Source organism: Microtus oregoni, unplaced genomic scaffold, assembly GCF_018167655.1.
Source record: "Microtus oregoni isolate MIOR12 unplaced genomic scaffold, Mior012 000024F_ref0000369, whole genome shotgun sequence".
In the NCBI taxonomy this organism is placed as follows: Eukaryota; Metazoa; Chordata; class Mammalia; order Rodentia; family Cricetidae; genus Microtus; species Microtus oregoni.
Window position 1 is genome coordinate 9,664,158 of NW_024543083.1, and position 15,641 is coordinate 9,679,798.

General features: G+C 46.2%; 1 protein-coding gene across 1 annotated transcript in view; it reads left to right on the top strand.

The window, feature by feature from the left end:
* The first annotated feature begins 407 nt into the window (after nt 1–407).
* Ido2 (indoleamine 2,3-dioxygenase 2) overlaps nt 408–15,641 on the top strand; it is a 28,699-nt gene continuing 13,465 nt past the window's right edge. The window contains exons 1-6 of the mRNA XM_041673823.1: nt 408–524; nt 1,009–1,128; nt 6,051–6,169; nt 7,917–7,931; nt 9,152–9,251; nt 10,388–10,505. Coding sequence (XP_041529757.1) covers nt 1,009–1,128; nt 6,051–6,169; nt 7,917–7,931; nt 9,152–9,251; nt 10,388–10,505 — 472 coding nt within the window. The 5' untranslated portion in view covers nt 408–524. The remainder of the gene's footprint in view (nt 525–1,008; nt 1,129–6,050; nt 6,170–7,916; nt 7,932–9,151; nt 9,252–10,387; nt 10,506–15,641) is intronic.

The window sequence follows — 15,641 nt, forward strand, 5'->3', positions numbered from 1 at the left end:
AAATAAAACCTGTGACTCACGATTCAAGGGAGCTGGGCTGTGGTCGGTCAGCAGACCGGCCTCATTCCTCCCTGATTCTGTGACGTTAGCAAATGCCTCTGCGACAGTCTTGTCCTTTGGATCCTGCATGGGGGCTTCAGCGTCATATTTCAGACACTCTTTATTAAATTAAGCGTCCTGTAGCGAGTACCAGGTAACTACTGTCGTCATTGGCTGCACCACCGCAACCACAGGCAGACCCTGCCCCCTAGCGGCGGGAGGAGGAAGGGCTCTGCACCCCCTCTCGGTCCATCCCACCCTTAGGGAACCAGGGTCCCCAGCACCCAGCAGCTTCAAGTGGTGCCCGCCTTCTGAGGCGCCTGTGGGGCAAAGGGAGCGAAGTGCAGACTACCAAAGGGATGAGCGGATGAGCAGATGGCACCCGGGTTAGATAAGGAAGCTGGCGTGGCTCGACTGCGTACTGGCGCCGCTTTCCAGCGTGACCTTTCCGTGCCACCAGAAGTTGGGGTTTCCCAGGAGACGAGGTGGGGACGGAGCTGGGTGGAAAGCCCCGCCACTTCATCTTGCTGGGTTGTGGGTAATTTACCAGGGCCCCCGATCAAGCCTTATACCCAGCTGAGCCATGATTTAGTAGGGAATTTACATCCCTAGCCCACTGGATCTTACTCTTTTCAAAGCTGTTACAAGGTTAAGGGGTTTGAGAAGCTGCACGCGGTGGCGGGGGGGGGGGGCAGCAGATATGATGAGGCCAGTATGGGGGGGGGTACTTAGCTCAACGTCGATGCTTACTCTGCGACCTTCAAAGCGACAGATGAGATCAGGTCCTGGCACCCTAGGACGTGGCATCTCCCACATTGCATCGCTGGGTTAAAAACGAAGCTATTTAGATGTTTGTTGAAAGCCAAACAGCTCCAATAGCTAGCTGCAGAAGCCTCAAGGCACGGAACCCCTGCCTTAGTCTCTCACCCTTTAGTGCTTCAGCTGCTGATCTTAACGTCTCTTCAGTAGATGCCCCTCCTGGACTGCAGGTTCCTAAAGAGTCATCGTGAGCAACGCCTTGCACACCTGGTACTGGCTGCTATCACCATGGGATTCGTTTGGCAAGAAGGAGAGACCCAGCCCCCAAAGGTGAGGGGTAAGAAGAGGCCTATTAGGTGATCCTGGGGTCCCTGCACCAAGTATCAAGCCACCAGTCCGAGGTTCCACTGCATAGTCTCCAGAAAATCAGAAGAAGGCAAGAAAAGGGTTAGGACTTTCTCCCTCCTGCTATAGAGCTGATTTTCTTTTAGACTAATGGCCAGTTAAAAAGGCTCTTGACACCCCCATTCCAAAAATGTGGGACAAGCTTCCTTAGATCCCAGGAACTCATAAAACACCTTGAATCATTTTTTTTTTATTTTCAAATACATCGGTTATTATGATTTTCATAATCACCCTGTTGTCCAGTCATCCAGGGAGCTGTCCCAAGTTCAAGGTCAATTCCTTTGCCCAGAGCAGCTGGAGGACAGTGGGAAGGCCAGAGTAACTGATTCCGCTGAAACAGATGGCTTTCCCCCAGTACACATAGGGATGTGGTCACTCCCTTATTTCCTCAATACCACTTTCTGCCCAGCCTGCTGTTCATTTATCAGTCCTTTATCTAGCTCTGTGTGACTTTCTAGTTTCAGTCTGTCTGTTAGGGCATCAAACCCCAGTTCTCTATCTACCTTTCATTCTCTCTCTCTCTCTCTCTCTCTCTCTATCTCTCTCTCTGTCTCTCTCTTTCCTTCCTTTCTTTCCTTCCTTCCTTCCTTTCTAAAAGTCTATTAATTTTATTTAATCATTTTTTTGAGTCAGGGTCTTACAAAGTAGTCCAAAATAGACTAGGACTTTCTAAGTTGTTCTCAAATTCATGATCCTCTCGCCTCACCACCAAGTGTTGGGCTTACAGGCACGCGCCACCCTGTCCAGTATTGAGCCCCTCCTTTGTATTGTTTGTTCTGGCTGACAGTGCTGGGATAGAATCCAGGGCCTCTGCGTGCTGAGTTAATACTTCACCATTCAACAGGAGCACCAGATATTTCCTCTTTCCCTTTCCTCAGTTTCTCTTTCCCAGAAATCAAGGTGTTACTGTTATTCCAGGACAGCCCCGTTGTGTGAGAACCCTGAGCAATGCTTTGCCAGGCTCATCACGTCTCTCGTCCCACAAGGAAACTCCGGAGACTGGGAGGAAAGGACAGCTCCTCTCGATTCCAACACGGCAGAATATTGCCTCTCATCTCCAGAGCTCTAGTGTCTAATGTCCAGTGTTGAAGACTTGAAAACTTAGGCTAGTGACATAGTAATGAGTTCCTTTGCCATATGCTCCCTAAACTGTTCTCCTGAATCAGGAGGGGGGCTCGAGAAGGGGTGAGGGAAGCAACGTCCAGCCCCCAAGGCCACCCCAGTCTCATGACCCTTACCTATATTTTGTAAGTCTTCCCTGATCCCCCAACTGAGGGACCACTTCACTTCTTCCCATCCTCCCCAGCCCTTACATCCTGCAGAAGCTTGCCACGGAGTTCCACGCTCTGCAAACTCTGCAATGGTTCCCTTCCTACAACACACCTCTCTCCCAGCTCTGAGGAAGGAAGAACGGCAGACGCAGGGCTGTAAATTGTCCTTGGTCCCAGGCTGGGGAGCCGCTGAGTGGGTAAATGACTTCCAAGCAGGCCTGACACTGGCGCTTGGGTCCCCAGATCCTACGTGAAAACTGGCATGGCAATAGTAAACAAGAGACCACTGGGTCTCACACCAGGTGGAAGGTGAGGGTCGGCACTTGAAGTTGTCCACTGACTTCTGCATGTTCAACTTGGCATGAATGTGCCTACATTCACCCATCTCTGTTTCTCTGTCCATGTCTGTCTGTCTGTCTCTGTCTCTCTGTCTCTTATTCTGTATCAGTTTCTCTCTCACACCCTACATCTACATTTCTATTTCCATTTCTGTATCGTAGGCATCAATGCCTGTATCTGTATATCTGCATATCTACCTCCTATCTATCTATCTATCTATCTATCTATCTATCTATCTATCTATCTATCATCTATCTATCTATCATCTATCTATCTATCTATCTATCTATCTATCATCTATCTATCATCTATCTATCTATCTATCTATCTATCTATCTATCTATCTATCATTTATCTATCTATCATCTATCTATCTATCTATCTATCTATCATCTATCTATTTATCTATCTATCTATCTATCTATCTATCTATCTATCATCTATCTATCTATCATCTATCTATCTATCCATCTATCATCTATCTATCTATCTATCCATCTATCATCTATCTATCTATCTATCTATCTATCTATCTATCAGGGCCAAGCAGTTTCTTTATTGCTTAACCAATGAAATCAACAGATTGATATATGACACTCCCACATCACTTCCCCTTTTTCTGTTTAAACAAAAAAAAAAGGAAGGCTTTAACTTTAACATAGCAAAATTACATATAACAAAACAGGTATCAAGTAAAAGTTACAATATTTACATCTATTTTGTCTTTTTTCATAACTAAGGAAAACTATAACTATCTATATATTCTTTAACTCCATCAAAGACTCCAGAAGGATGTAATATTACCTAAGCAAACAAGAAATAAGCAACTTTTAAAACTCTAGAAATGATAGAGACATTTTGCTGCCTGGACAGTCACCCAAAGTTCCTCTGTACCATTGGGGCATCCATCTTCGGCCTACAGGTTCATGGTATCCAGAGACATTTCCATGAAGCAGGACATTTCAAAGTCAGTTCAGTCACTATCTGTTGTGTCCTGCAGAATGTCTCGCAGACTCTTTCATGAATCAGGAACCCCAAAAGATCATCTCACCTTTAGGCAAGTTCAGTAGTCCTCTCTCTGTGGATTCTCTGTGTCCAGTTTATGCAATAGTCCAGGCAAGAGCAGTTTCTTGCCCAAATGGCTATCAAACTCCATAAGGATCCTCTTCGATGCTCATCTTCTTCTTGAAGTAGATTGGTGCTTCCAGGAGCAGACATGTCTCGTTGTCATGAAAAATCCTAAGTTATTAAAACATTAAATGCCATATTCTGCAGTCTTTGAAAGATATGAAGAATGTCTATCTAACTGAAATGTATCTCTATATATCTAGAAAATCTAACTAACATGACTACAAGCTTGACTATTACTGATGATTATCCATTAACCTGTATTTCTTAATTATACATTACATTTTTTAATGAACTACACAATCATAATATCTTAATCAATAGCAGAAATATGCATATACATATAACAAAATTGACCTTAAATCTCTATCAATAAAGCAAAATCTATACTAATACAAATTATTCATATCTATATCATATCCCCCTTTAAATGTAAAAGAACGTTTATAAACCATATTTGGGAACATGGGCACAGTTTTTTCTCTCCAAACTGCTTCCTGCTGAATGGGGGGGCGTCGTTAATTAGGTCTTTCATGGTATAACCTGTGTGCTAGTTTCATCTCAGTTGGCAGTTGAGTGAAGCAATTTTCTGAAGATGTTTACAGCAACCCTTCAGGAGGGCGTGGTCCATCATACCATATCGGAATAGAAGAAATGAACAGGGTCTCATCCTCTGTGAAAACAAAATAAGAAACTCCTTTCCAAGGCATCATGTCCTTAGATCCAAATTTCAAAGTCAAGGCATTTTCAAAATATCTATGTTGCATTAGTTCAGCAGCATTTAAAAACAAATATCTTTTAGCAGCTGTTGCTCCTTCCTCAGCATTCAAACAATTCAAAGATAGCATAATAGCATACAGTATCAAAATTCTCTGTTTATTTTTCATCTTTGTGCGCTTTATTTTAACCTCTATTTTGTTTATTTTTACTTTTATTTTTTGCTTTTTGAGACAGGTTCTCTGTATCTTTGACCTGGAATAACTCTGTAGACCAGACTGTCCTTGAACTCTCAGAGATCTACCTGTCTCTGCCCCCCAGGCATTGGGATTAAAGGTGTACACTACTACACCTTGAACTCACAGCGATCTGTTTGTCTCTGCCTTCTAGGCACTGGGATTAAAGGTGTGTGCTACCACACCTTGAAGTGACAGAGGTCAATCTCCCTCTGCCTCCCAAGTGTTGGGATTAAAGCTGTGTACTACCACACCCAACAACTCTCTTCCTTTTTTTTTTACTTTAAGAACTTCAACTTTTAGCCTGCACATATTTTTTAACACACTGTAAATCATTTAAAAAATTTCTTTGTCTTTGAATCTCTCTTTACTCTATATCTCTCTTTTTCTGACCACATCTATCATCTATCTATCTATCTATCTATCTATCTATCTATCTATCATCTATCATCTATCTATCTATCAATCATCTATCTATCTATCATCTATCTATCCATCTATCAATCTATCTATCTATCTACCTATCATCTATCTATCTATCAATCATCTATCTATCATCTAGCTATCCATCTATCATCTATCTATCTATCTATCTATCTATCTATCATCTATCTATCTATCAATCATCTATCTATCTATCATCTATCTATCCATCTATCATCTATTTATCTATCTATCTATCATCTATCTATCTATCTATCTATCATTTATTTATCTATCAATCATCTATCTATCACCTATCTATCTATCTATCTATCTATCTATCTATCTATCTATCATCTCTCTATCACCTATCTATCTATCTATCACATATCTATTTATCTATCATATATATTATAATCTATCATCTATGTAAAGATCAATTTACATTGCTAGTTCTTAGGTCTCTAACTAAACGTTTTGGTGATGCTTTACTTTATATAGTCTTCAGAGGTTCTGTGCGTTGTGTGTACATATGCTCCAATTCTGAATTTTGCATCTCTTGCCGTGTGTTCTCATAGACAGTATTCCCACTAGGTCTCTCCCAGGAAGTCTATAGGGTACAGATGTGGACTACTCAGGGAACTCATTGGTCCCCAGGTCGCTTATCACAGGCAACCGTGGTGACTTCCTCTGCCAATAGAATACACAGATTGTCTGCATTCCTGTCCTGAAGGTGCTGCCGAGAACTCTTGCCATTCCTTTTGTTGAAGTCTCCAGGAAGTTGGGGCTCCCTCCCATCCTGGTCCACTCTGACCTGGTGCTGACAAACTGGACCAAAAGGAACCCAGAAGGGTAAGGAGGGAAAGGTTCTTCAGACACCAACAGACTGAGATTCAGGATTGGGAAGACCCGGAACTTCAGCAGTCCTCAGATAAAACGGCTCACGGACTTAGGGCTACTTTATAGTGAGCTGTGTGTTCACACTCATCCTTTGCTCTATGGCTCCATGAAAGAGTGGATACACACGTTTAAGCTGCAGATGTTTCTTCTTTGCGGGCTCTAAACACATTGGCCTCAGATGCTTTTTCCTGTGGTTTCCACTTCACACCTGGATTTCTGAATTTCAGCCTCTTGTGTAAACACAATGTGCTGGGCTTTTTGTTGGTGTTGTTTTCCTTCCTTCCTTCCTTCCTCCCTCCCTTCCTTCCTTCCTTCCTTCCTTCCTTCCTCTCTCTCCCTCTCTCCCCCCTCTCCCTGTCTCCCTCTCTCCCTCTCTCCCTCCCTCTCTCTCTCCCCCCTCTCCCTGTCTCCCTCTCCCTCTCTCCCTCCCTCTCTCTCTCCCTTTCCCTCTCTCCCTCCCCCCCTCTCTCTCTCTTTCTCTCTCTCCCTCTCTCTCCCTCACTCCCTCTCTCCCTCTCTCCCTCCCCCTCCCTCTTCCTTCCTTTCTTTCTTTTCTCAGCACACGGTGTATCCGTCCTCTGTCCTCCATTCAAGTCAGGTCAGGATTGGGTGTCCAGGAGTGATCAATTTGGTTATGAACGAATGATTCTAGGTGTGTGGGAATCTGATGGATGCCATTGATTCCACCTAGTTTGCTCCACTTCACAGCTGAGTTGGGCCTAGAAGCGTTTGTCTTCTAACTTTTAAACAAGCAGTAAATTTGTGGAAACTTTATTTTCATAGTAAAATTTATTTCAGCTTGTAAACGCAAGGCAGCGTTTACTTTTGTGATAAATTAAAACCGCAAAGGAGAAGTTGAGCTAGAGAGAGAAAGATCTTCCTTGGCATGATGGTTATAGGTAGCCATGACTTGATCTTTGACCAATTCTACAGTAATAAAAAACTGGTCTGCATTGAAAGCTATCAAACCTAGCCTAGGATTAGTCAATTGAAATGAGTGAGATAATAAATATTATGGACATGGATTATTGTGGTGACTGCATTGTGTTGACTAAGCTGAGTTTATGATTCAAGGGAAAAGGAAAAAGAAAGTTTAAAGGGGGATGTTAGTTTTGGGCTGAGAAGTTAGTGTCCCAGCAAGTTAGGTGCAGGACCGGGGCTCCCCAGTCGTCCTTTTAAGTGAACGCATTCCTTACATCTTCTAAGATGTCTACACAGAGCTTAGGGCTTTGCAGAAATGAAAGAAAGGGAAGCGAAACACTCCCAAAGCAATTCAATATTGGGCCAAAGCGGCTCATGACGGATGTCCAAGAGCAACACAAACAGGATCTCTGGAATTCCAGGAAAGCAGCTAGGCCAGGGGGGGCAGAAACTGATCTAACAGGTGGGTAGGATCGGAGTAACTAACATGGGGCTGTGGCGAGGGCCAGCTCAAGAGTGGCAATAATGAGCGCGCGCCTGCGCAGACACAGGGCACTGGCACCAAGAGCTGAGGTCCTGTTCGCGCTGTCACTCAGTGGCTCTTTGTCCAATCACAACCCGTGGTGTCCTAGGTGTGCCCGATGAGTACGTATGCGTGGGCATTGCCGATGAGGGTGTGAGCCTGGGTACCGGGGACTCCAAGAATTATTTCTGGTCACCAACCGAGTTGTTCTTTTCTTGTTCTCTTTGTCATGGCTGATAACCGGAATGTGACCAGACCATGGGAAATCAGGTAAGATGTCCCTTTAGAACCACTGCTGCCTTTCAAGGCTTTTGAGGAACCAACAGGGGAGGCGTGACAAGCTCTGTGGAAAGCACAGCATCATGAAAGAACTCATGAAAAGGCAAAGAAATATGCTAAAAACTCAGTAGTCCGAGCATTAGCTCTGAGGGAGGCTACCTTGTAGAGGTAAGGGGATTAAATTTTCATAACCATATGTCTACAATAAAAAGTGCAGTGTAAGAAAACAGCAAATTATGACTTTGTGGCGGAGCCTAACGGTCTCACAGGGCTTTCTCATCTGTGTACCATGTCTGTGAAAGGCCAGATGCAAGCAGACAACAGTGATAGGAAAGTCCCGTTGAAAGCCCTTGCCATCCGGTGGACTGGAGCCCTTGAGGGCAGGTCTGGTCTGCAGTCAGAGGCTCCACCTTCCGTGGGCAGCAAAGCTGGCAGGGACGCCGCTCTTGCACTGCGTGTGCATCCCCCTCATCTCTGTGAAGGGTACAAGTGGGAGGTGAAGACATCGTTCCTCAAGCTGACACACCTCTGCTGAACTAATGACAATGCGTGACCCCCATCTGCTTTGCTGTTTTGGGGTTCGAGTCTCGGCTTTGCTCATATTTGCTGGAGATGAAGCAGCTGCCCGGAGCGACTTCTTTGGGTTTTGTAGATCGGGTTAGATATGAATCCGATGGTCAGATGTCAGGCTGAGTAGAGGCGGCCCCTCTTGAGAGTCTTCCAGCCCCATTCTGTGGCAGCATCTCCTGCTTGGTTAGAACTCGAGCCAGGCTCAGAGGCACACAGCCATAGTCTTCACATCTGCCAGGCAGGGGCAGGAGGATTGTGAGGTGGAGGACAATATGAAATATGGTAAGACCCCGCCTCACCAAAAGGGGGAGCAGACCAGGTTAAGTTCTTAAACTATTATGAATCTGGCCACGAATAATCATTTATATGCCTCTAGATAAGATAAGCTGCCTTACTTCCCTGAACTACAGTTGGTTTTAGTACCTTTAGCTCCAAGACCCCTTAGCCTTAAGACAAGAATCCTGAAGGACCAGAAACCTCTTCCTAAAAACTGCCCAACATGGTTGGTTCCCATGACTCTTCCACTGGGGCAAAGGTCAAGGATCATCAAGGCCATGGTAAACACCCAGAGACTTCAGGTCAGGGGAGCTTGGCTCTAACTGACATGGTCTCCTTCCTTCCTGGTGGCCTCTTTCTTCCAGTAACCTGGAAACCATCGTCTCTTTTCCCGGGGGAGAGAGCCTGCAGGCCTTCGTACTGGTGACCGTTTTGGTGGAGAAGGCAGCTGCGCCTGGCATTAAGGTATCTTCTCGCTCCACAGTCTCTCACCTTCAGCCAAGCACTGTCCTCTCCCCGCAGTGGTTTCCTCCACAAGGACAGACACAGGCCTTCTCCTACTTGGTCAAACACAAAGGAAGGGATCTGAGTTCTAGTCTGTGGTGTCAGCGTCCCTGTAGCACGAAGCAAACCAGTCCTCTGTCTACACACAGGCAGGGTGTGCGGACACCCGCTGAGCTGGCTGTCACAGTTCATGGTCCCGCAGCAGCTGGAGTCACAGAGGTTAGAAAGAAAAAGGTTGTTCTGTGAGGAGAAGGTGAAAGTAATGCATGCTTGAAGGGTCAGGCAAACTTCCCCACAGAAATGGCAGCTGAGGTAAGATGTGAGCGCGCGTGCGTGCGTGCGTGCGTGCGTGTGTGTGAATTTCTTACAGGAGAGTAACTCTGTAAATGTGCAGAAGAAATAACCTCTTCCAGAGCGCAGGCATCTTTGCAGTCACCCAGGTGATTCAGCCCTGGGGGCTGCAAAATTTATTTTTTGCCTCTTTCAGGTGCCCTTGGGTTCTAGCAAGGAACTTTCCCCGCTAGACGGGAACTTTCATATCTCCCCTTTATCTCTAGATTAGGGTGGTTTATGGTTTTATTGGATGCCTGCTGTTCAATAGAGTGTTTAGTCAGGGCATAATTACTGCAGAATCTTTCACTCTCAAAAGTGAAAGTCTGGGCCAGGGGTGTAACTCCATGGTCAAGCAGGAACTTAGTCCCAGGTTCCAGCCACATGCCCACACGGTAGTGAAATCCTGTGGCCACTTCCGTCCTCATCCATTTGTCTCGCCCACGGGTCCCCTGGAAGATTCAGCAGGTGATGCTAGTCCATCGGTTTAGCTGAGGTCAGTCTAAGACAAGGAGGGCATCTGGGCCGAGGGAGCTGTGAAGCTGGGAAGTCTTCAGAAACCTGTTCGATGCCACAAATATCTGCGGGGAGGATGTCCCGGCTATGGGAAATCCAAAGCGAGTGAGGAAATACTAGCATTGAGGGCCCTGATGTCAAGACTTACGCTCCAGAGGTGTGCCAGAAGTGCGGGCCGTTGCCCTGGGATCTGCCTACTCCTTGGACTTTAAGGGAAAGTCGTGAACTGAGAAAATGGATCTCATTCCTAGGCCCTGATTCGGGGAGTGGAGGCCCTTCTGCACCACAACCGGGACACCCTGCTCCAGGCCCTGCAGCAGCTGAGACTCTCCATCCAGGAAATGACCAAAGCCTTGGCCCAAATGTACGGTAAGAAGCATGGGTGGAGCCTCCTGCGGCCTGGACCTGGGCTGGGCCCTAAGTGATGATGGTACAGCTCTCCACAAGATGGCGCTAGTCAACCAGAGAATGATTTTTCAGGCTGTAGAAACATTTTTGTAGAATTGTTCTGTGTATTTTCCTGTGAGTGGGGTTGTTTGCCTTCTTCAGGGTTCAGATACGTCTTTGGGACGCTGAGCTTATGCGGAATCATGGGTGATTGGATGGGGTTACAAGGAGAATATTGGTTGGTTGTGCTTCAGTCTCTCTGGTTAGGATGCAGGGCGCAGGGCACAGGGCACAGGGCGCAGGGCACAGGGCTGTCCAGTGGAGGTGTCCACAAATCCTCCAGATTCATTTGCTTTTGCTCTCTGTGGGTTCTGAGACACCTGAGCCTTCCTTTAGTCTTCTGTGGCCAGTGCTGGCAGGAGCTGCCAAAGGAAGGCGTAAATGACAACCCTTCCCTGATGGACGACTCCGTTTTGAGGTGCAAACCATCTGGCTGGCTTTTTTAATCTTCTTGAACACAGAAATCTATCAATTGTGCTTCCTGGGTGTTTAAGGCAGATTCGAGGGAGGCGTGTGAGGTCCCTTTGTGTGAGAAACAGAGTCAAACACCCTTTCCCCCGAGTCTTGACTTCATGAGTGGAACATTCCAGTCGACAGGGCACAGGGTGGGAAAGAAAAGTATAAATAAATGGGGTCATCCCAGGCTCTGCGCTGTCCCCCTGGAGGCCACAGGATCACACACTTCCTGTCCACTTCCCAGTTCCTTGGATTCAATCTTAAAGCTCTCATGGACATATTATTTGGTCCCCAAAGTGCTCCCCAGTTGGTGACATACTTTGCAGCTTTGCCAAGATGCCCCCCAGTCCTAAGTTTAACTTAGCGAAGGTTCTGAGACTCTCCAGTGAGTCACACTGTGTGCTCCAGAGATGCACTGTAGTGTCTAATCCCAGCCTTTTCAGAACTGTTTTTTGAGCATGTTACAGGCCAAGAAGGACCTACATGATCCTCTGCAGGAGGTCGGAGGACCTGGGGAGCTCCCAGATGGACCCCTTCCCTTCGGCCCTGTTTGATCCCAAGACGAATTTCCTAATGCAATGGGATTTTCAAGGTCTCTACATTCATGGGGGAAGGAAGGGATCCTGTGTCCACACTTCTCCAAAGATGACAACATCCTCTTCAACACCCCATGAGCCCCTCACAGTGTGGCCAGACACTCCTCTCATCTCAGGATGGAGGATGTACCCCTGCCTCTGACATTCTTCCAACCAAAACAGCAGTAATGAGAACATCGAACCCAGAAATGGCCTACGAGTTCCCATCTTGAGTGCTGAGACACCATGGGGAACACAAGAATCCTGGTGCCACCAAGCTGAGTGACAATGGCAAGTCACACAAGGAGGTTGACACATGGCTAAGGACTGAATGGGCCTTCAGAGGAGTCTTCCGTGCTGAGGACAGAAACAGAAACAGGCCACCACTCCCTTGCCCTCTGCAGATACCTTGGCACTCAGTGTCACTGGGATGGGACTGGCTGGCCGTGCCACAACAGTAATCGTAAAAGAGAGATGCTATTAATAAGAACAAAGGCTGGGAGGCACAGGCAGGGGTGTGTGCTCATCCCCTGGGCAGCGTATCATCTGTAGTTACTAATTTTCATGTGCAATATGGACAACTTAGCTGGGTGGATCCCCTCTACTTTCAGCCCCCCAAATAGAGTCTACCAGACAATCCAACTCTTCTCAGAGCCCAACTTCAGCAAGCATCTTGGGTTTACTCCCCTCCCCCCCAGGCATGCAGGTATGGTAAAAATGCCTTTTGTGGACATCAGAGGCCCCACTTCACTACAAGCCAAGTCCCCAGGCCTTTGCCCAGCTTAACACAGCTGTTATCCACAGTGCTCACAAACAGCTGAAACAATAAAACCAGACCACTGTTTTCATAGTCAAACTCCCCGTAAGGCCACCAGAGTTCTGAACATGTCAGCCATAGGCGTCTCAACCTGTCATCACCCGCTTCATTTAAGCACTGTGAACCTGTGTGACTGTCTTTGGAGGGCTGTCTTACCTATGTGACCCACATGGGTGGGAATTTGGGGGCCTGTTGGACAGCCAAAATATTTTCGGGGTTTCAAGTCTTTAAATCACTTCCAAGCATGATTCTGCAGCTAGCTAGTAGGTCATGCCGCTGAGAGTCAACGCTTCCTTAGAAAATTCGAGCTGTGTATTTTTCTCCAGAAAATATTTATTTATTTCCTTTCCTTCCTTTGGTTTTACCAGATAGTCTGGCTTCAGCCTGACTCACTTGACAATTTTTTTCTATTAGGCGCTGAGGAAATTGCTCAGATGTAAAGCCCCAGCTGTGTAACATGAGGAGTTGAATCTCTGGGGTAGTTTGAATGTAACGGGCCCCCACAAACTCATGAGTGTCACTATTAGGAGATGTGACTTTGCTGGAGTAGGTGTGACCTTGTTGGAGGAAGTGTGTCACTGTGGGGTGAGCTTTGAGGTCTCATAGATGCTCAAGCCATGCCCAGGGCTTCAGACCACTTCCTGTTGCCTGCCAGTCAAGATGAAGGACTCTGAGTTCCTTCTCCAGCACCGTGTCTGCCTGCGTGCCACCATATCAATGATAATGGACTAAACCTCTGAAACTATAAGCCACCCCAATTAAATGTTTTTCCTTGATAAGAGTTGTCAAGGTCATGGTGTCTCTTCACAGCAATAGAAACCTAACTAAGATAGAACCATCCCCAGGACTTGAGCAAACAACTGGGAGAGGGGTTCATGCTTATAATCCTAGAGCTAGGGAGGGGACAGAAGGATCCTGGCGCTCACGGCAGCCAGTGGAGTAGAATCTGTGAGCTGCACTCCTACAGTGGCATTTCAATTGTATTTTAATAAATAAAGACTGCATGAAGATCTGAGAGTAGAAGAGTCCCACTGGACAGCCTTACAGAGCAGGTTATGGTGACACACACCTTTAATCCCAGCAGCCACACTAGTTGCCAAAGAAACCAGATGGTGCACATCTTTAATCACGGTGGTGCACGCCTTTAATCCCAGCCCTGGGGAGGATTATAAAATGGGAGGAAACAGCTCTCAACACACACTGAGATTCTGGAGGCAGGATCAAAATTTCAGACTGAGGCTGAAGTAAGAGCCAGTGGCTGACTGTTTTGCTTTTTAGATCTTTAGGTTGAACTTCAATTTCTGACCCTGAGCTTTTATTAATCGCACTTCAGACTCCCAATGTACTCTATTCTCAAAGGAGGTGGGCTGGGGGTGACACACAACATTGACCTCTGACCTCCGTACATTATGCATACACTTGCACACAGGCATGCACACACATAGGTAGAACGTCTCCTTTAATGGGAACGAGCAATCAAATGTCCCCTCTGAGAAAGTGCTGGATGATGTCCCCTGAGGAGGGAGACAGGTGGGGCCCCTACTGTGAGCCTTTGCTGTTAGACTCTTCCGATTTGATCGTCTAATTTTGTCAAAGAACTTTTGAATTTTAGTTTGTAAACTTATTTCTTTTTCCAAATCCATTTGGAAAATTATCACATGGAAATTCCCTGTTAGTTTATATCTAATAAAACTTGTGTTTCTGTTTCTAAAGTTGGCCTTCACTGGTGGGTTGATTACTTAGCCTGCATGTATCCAAACTATGTAACTGCTTCCTTAAATCCAGTTTCATTGACTTAATTCTCTTTTATCATGTTTAAACAGCATTAGGTATGAAAACATATACCCACTGTTGTGGGTAATTTTTTTTGTCAGTATAACTCAAGCTAGGTTCATCTGAGATGAGGACCCTCACCTGAGGAAGATGCCTCCCTCAGATGGCCTGCAGACAAGCCTGTGGGGAATGTTCTTGATTAATGGCTGATGTAGGCATGCCTGGCTGCTGTAAGAAAGCAGGCTGAGCGAGCCAGATGGAACTAGCCAGTAGGCAGCGTTTTTCCACGGCTTCTGCTTCAGTGCCTGCTTCCAGGTTCCTGCCCTGACTTTCCTCCGTAACTGAATATAAGCTATATGATGAAATAACCCCTTTCCCTCTCAGGCTGCTTTCGTCGGGGTTACAGCAAGGATAACAATACACACACCCAAGGCAGCTCTCCATGCGCTGAGGAATTTTTAATCTTAACAGACGACTTCTAAGGGGTGTACTGGATCAAACTACCTAAAAACATGCCAGCTGGAGGTTTGGTTTTGTTTTCCGCATTACTGGGGATGGAGTGCAGGCCCTTGAGCATGCTCAGTAGGTGCTCACCCAGTGTCCCTCCCTCATGCCCGGCTTCCACAGTTCTCTCTGATTTGGCTAGCTTTGATATGCCCTGTATTCACAACCAACCCTCTGTTCACACACACACACACACACACACACACACACACACACACACACATCTATATCTATATCTATAGATATATATGTATATGTATATGTATATGTATATCTATAGCTCCATTCTGGTTTGCTTTCTCTGGCTCTCAGAAGACCCAAATTCAAGAGCAACTTGGAGAGGAAGGGGGTTATTTGCCTTATACTTCTGGGTCACAGGTCAATTGAGAAAAATCCCTCCATAAAATTGAGCTGGAGGCCGGGCGGTGGTGGCGCACGCCTTTAATCCCAGCACTCGGGAGGCAGAGGCAGGCGGATCTCTGTGAGTTCGAGACCAGCCTGGTATACAAGAGCTAGTTCCAGGACAGGCTCCAAAACCACAGAGAAACCCTGTCTCAAAAAACCAAAAAAAAAAAAAAAATTGAGCTGGAGGCAAACCTGTAGGGCATTTTCTTAATTAGTGATTGATGGTGGTGCCATCCCTTAGTGGATGGCCCTGGGTTCTATAAGAAAGCAGGCTGAGCAAGCCATGGAGAGCAAGCCAGTCAGCAGCACCCCTCCATGGCCTCTGCATCGCCCGAGGCCTCCAGGATTCTGCCATATTGGACTTCCTGTCCTGATGAGGAGCAGTGCTGTGATGTGGAGGCATAAGCCGAACAAACCCTCCCCTCTCCAAGCTGCTCCGGTCACAGTGTCTTATCACAGCAATAGAGACCCTACCTAAGACAATAGGTAAAGTAAAACTAAAATAAAAATTAATATAAACTTTAAAAA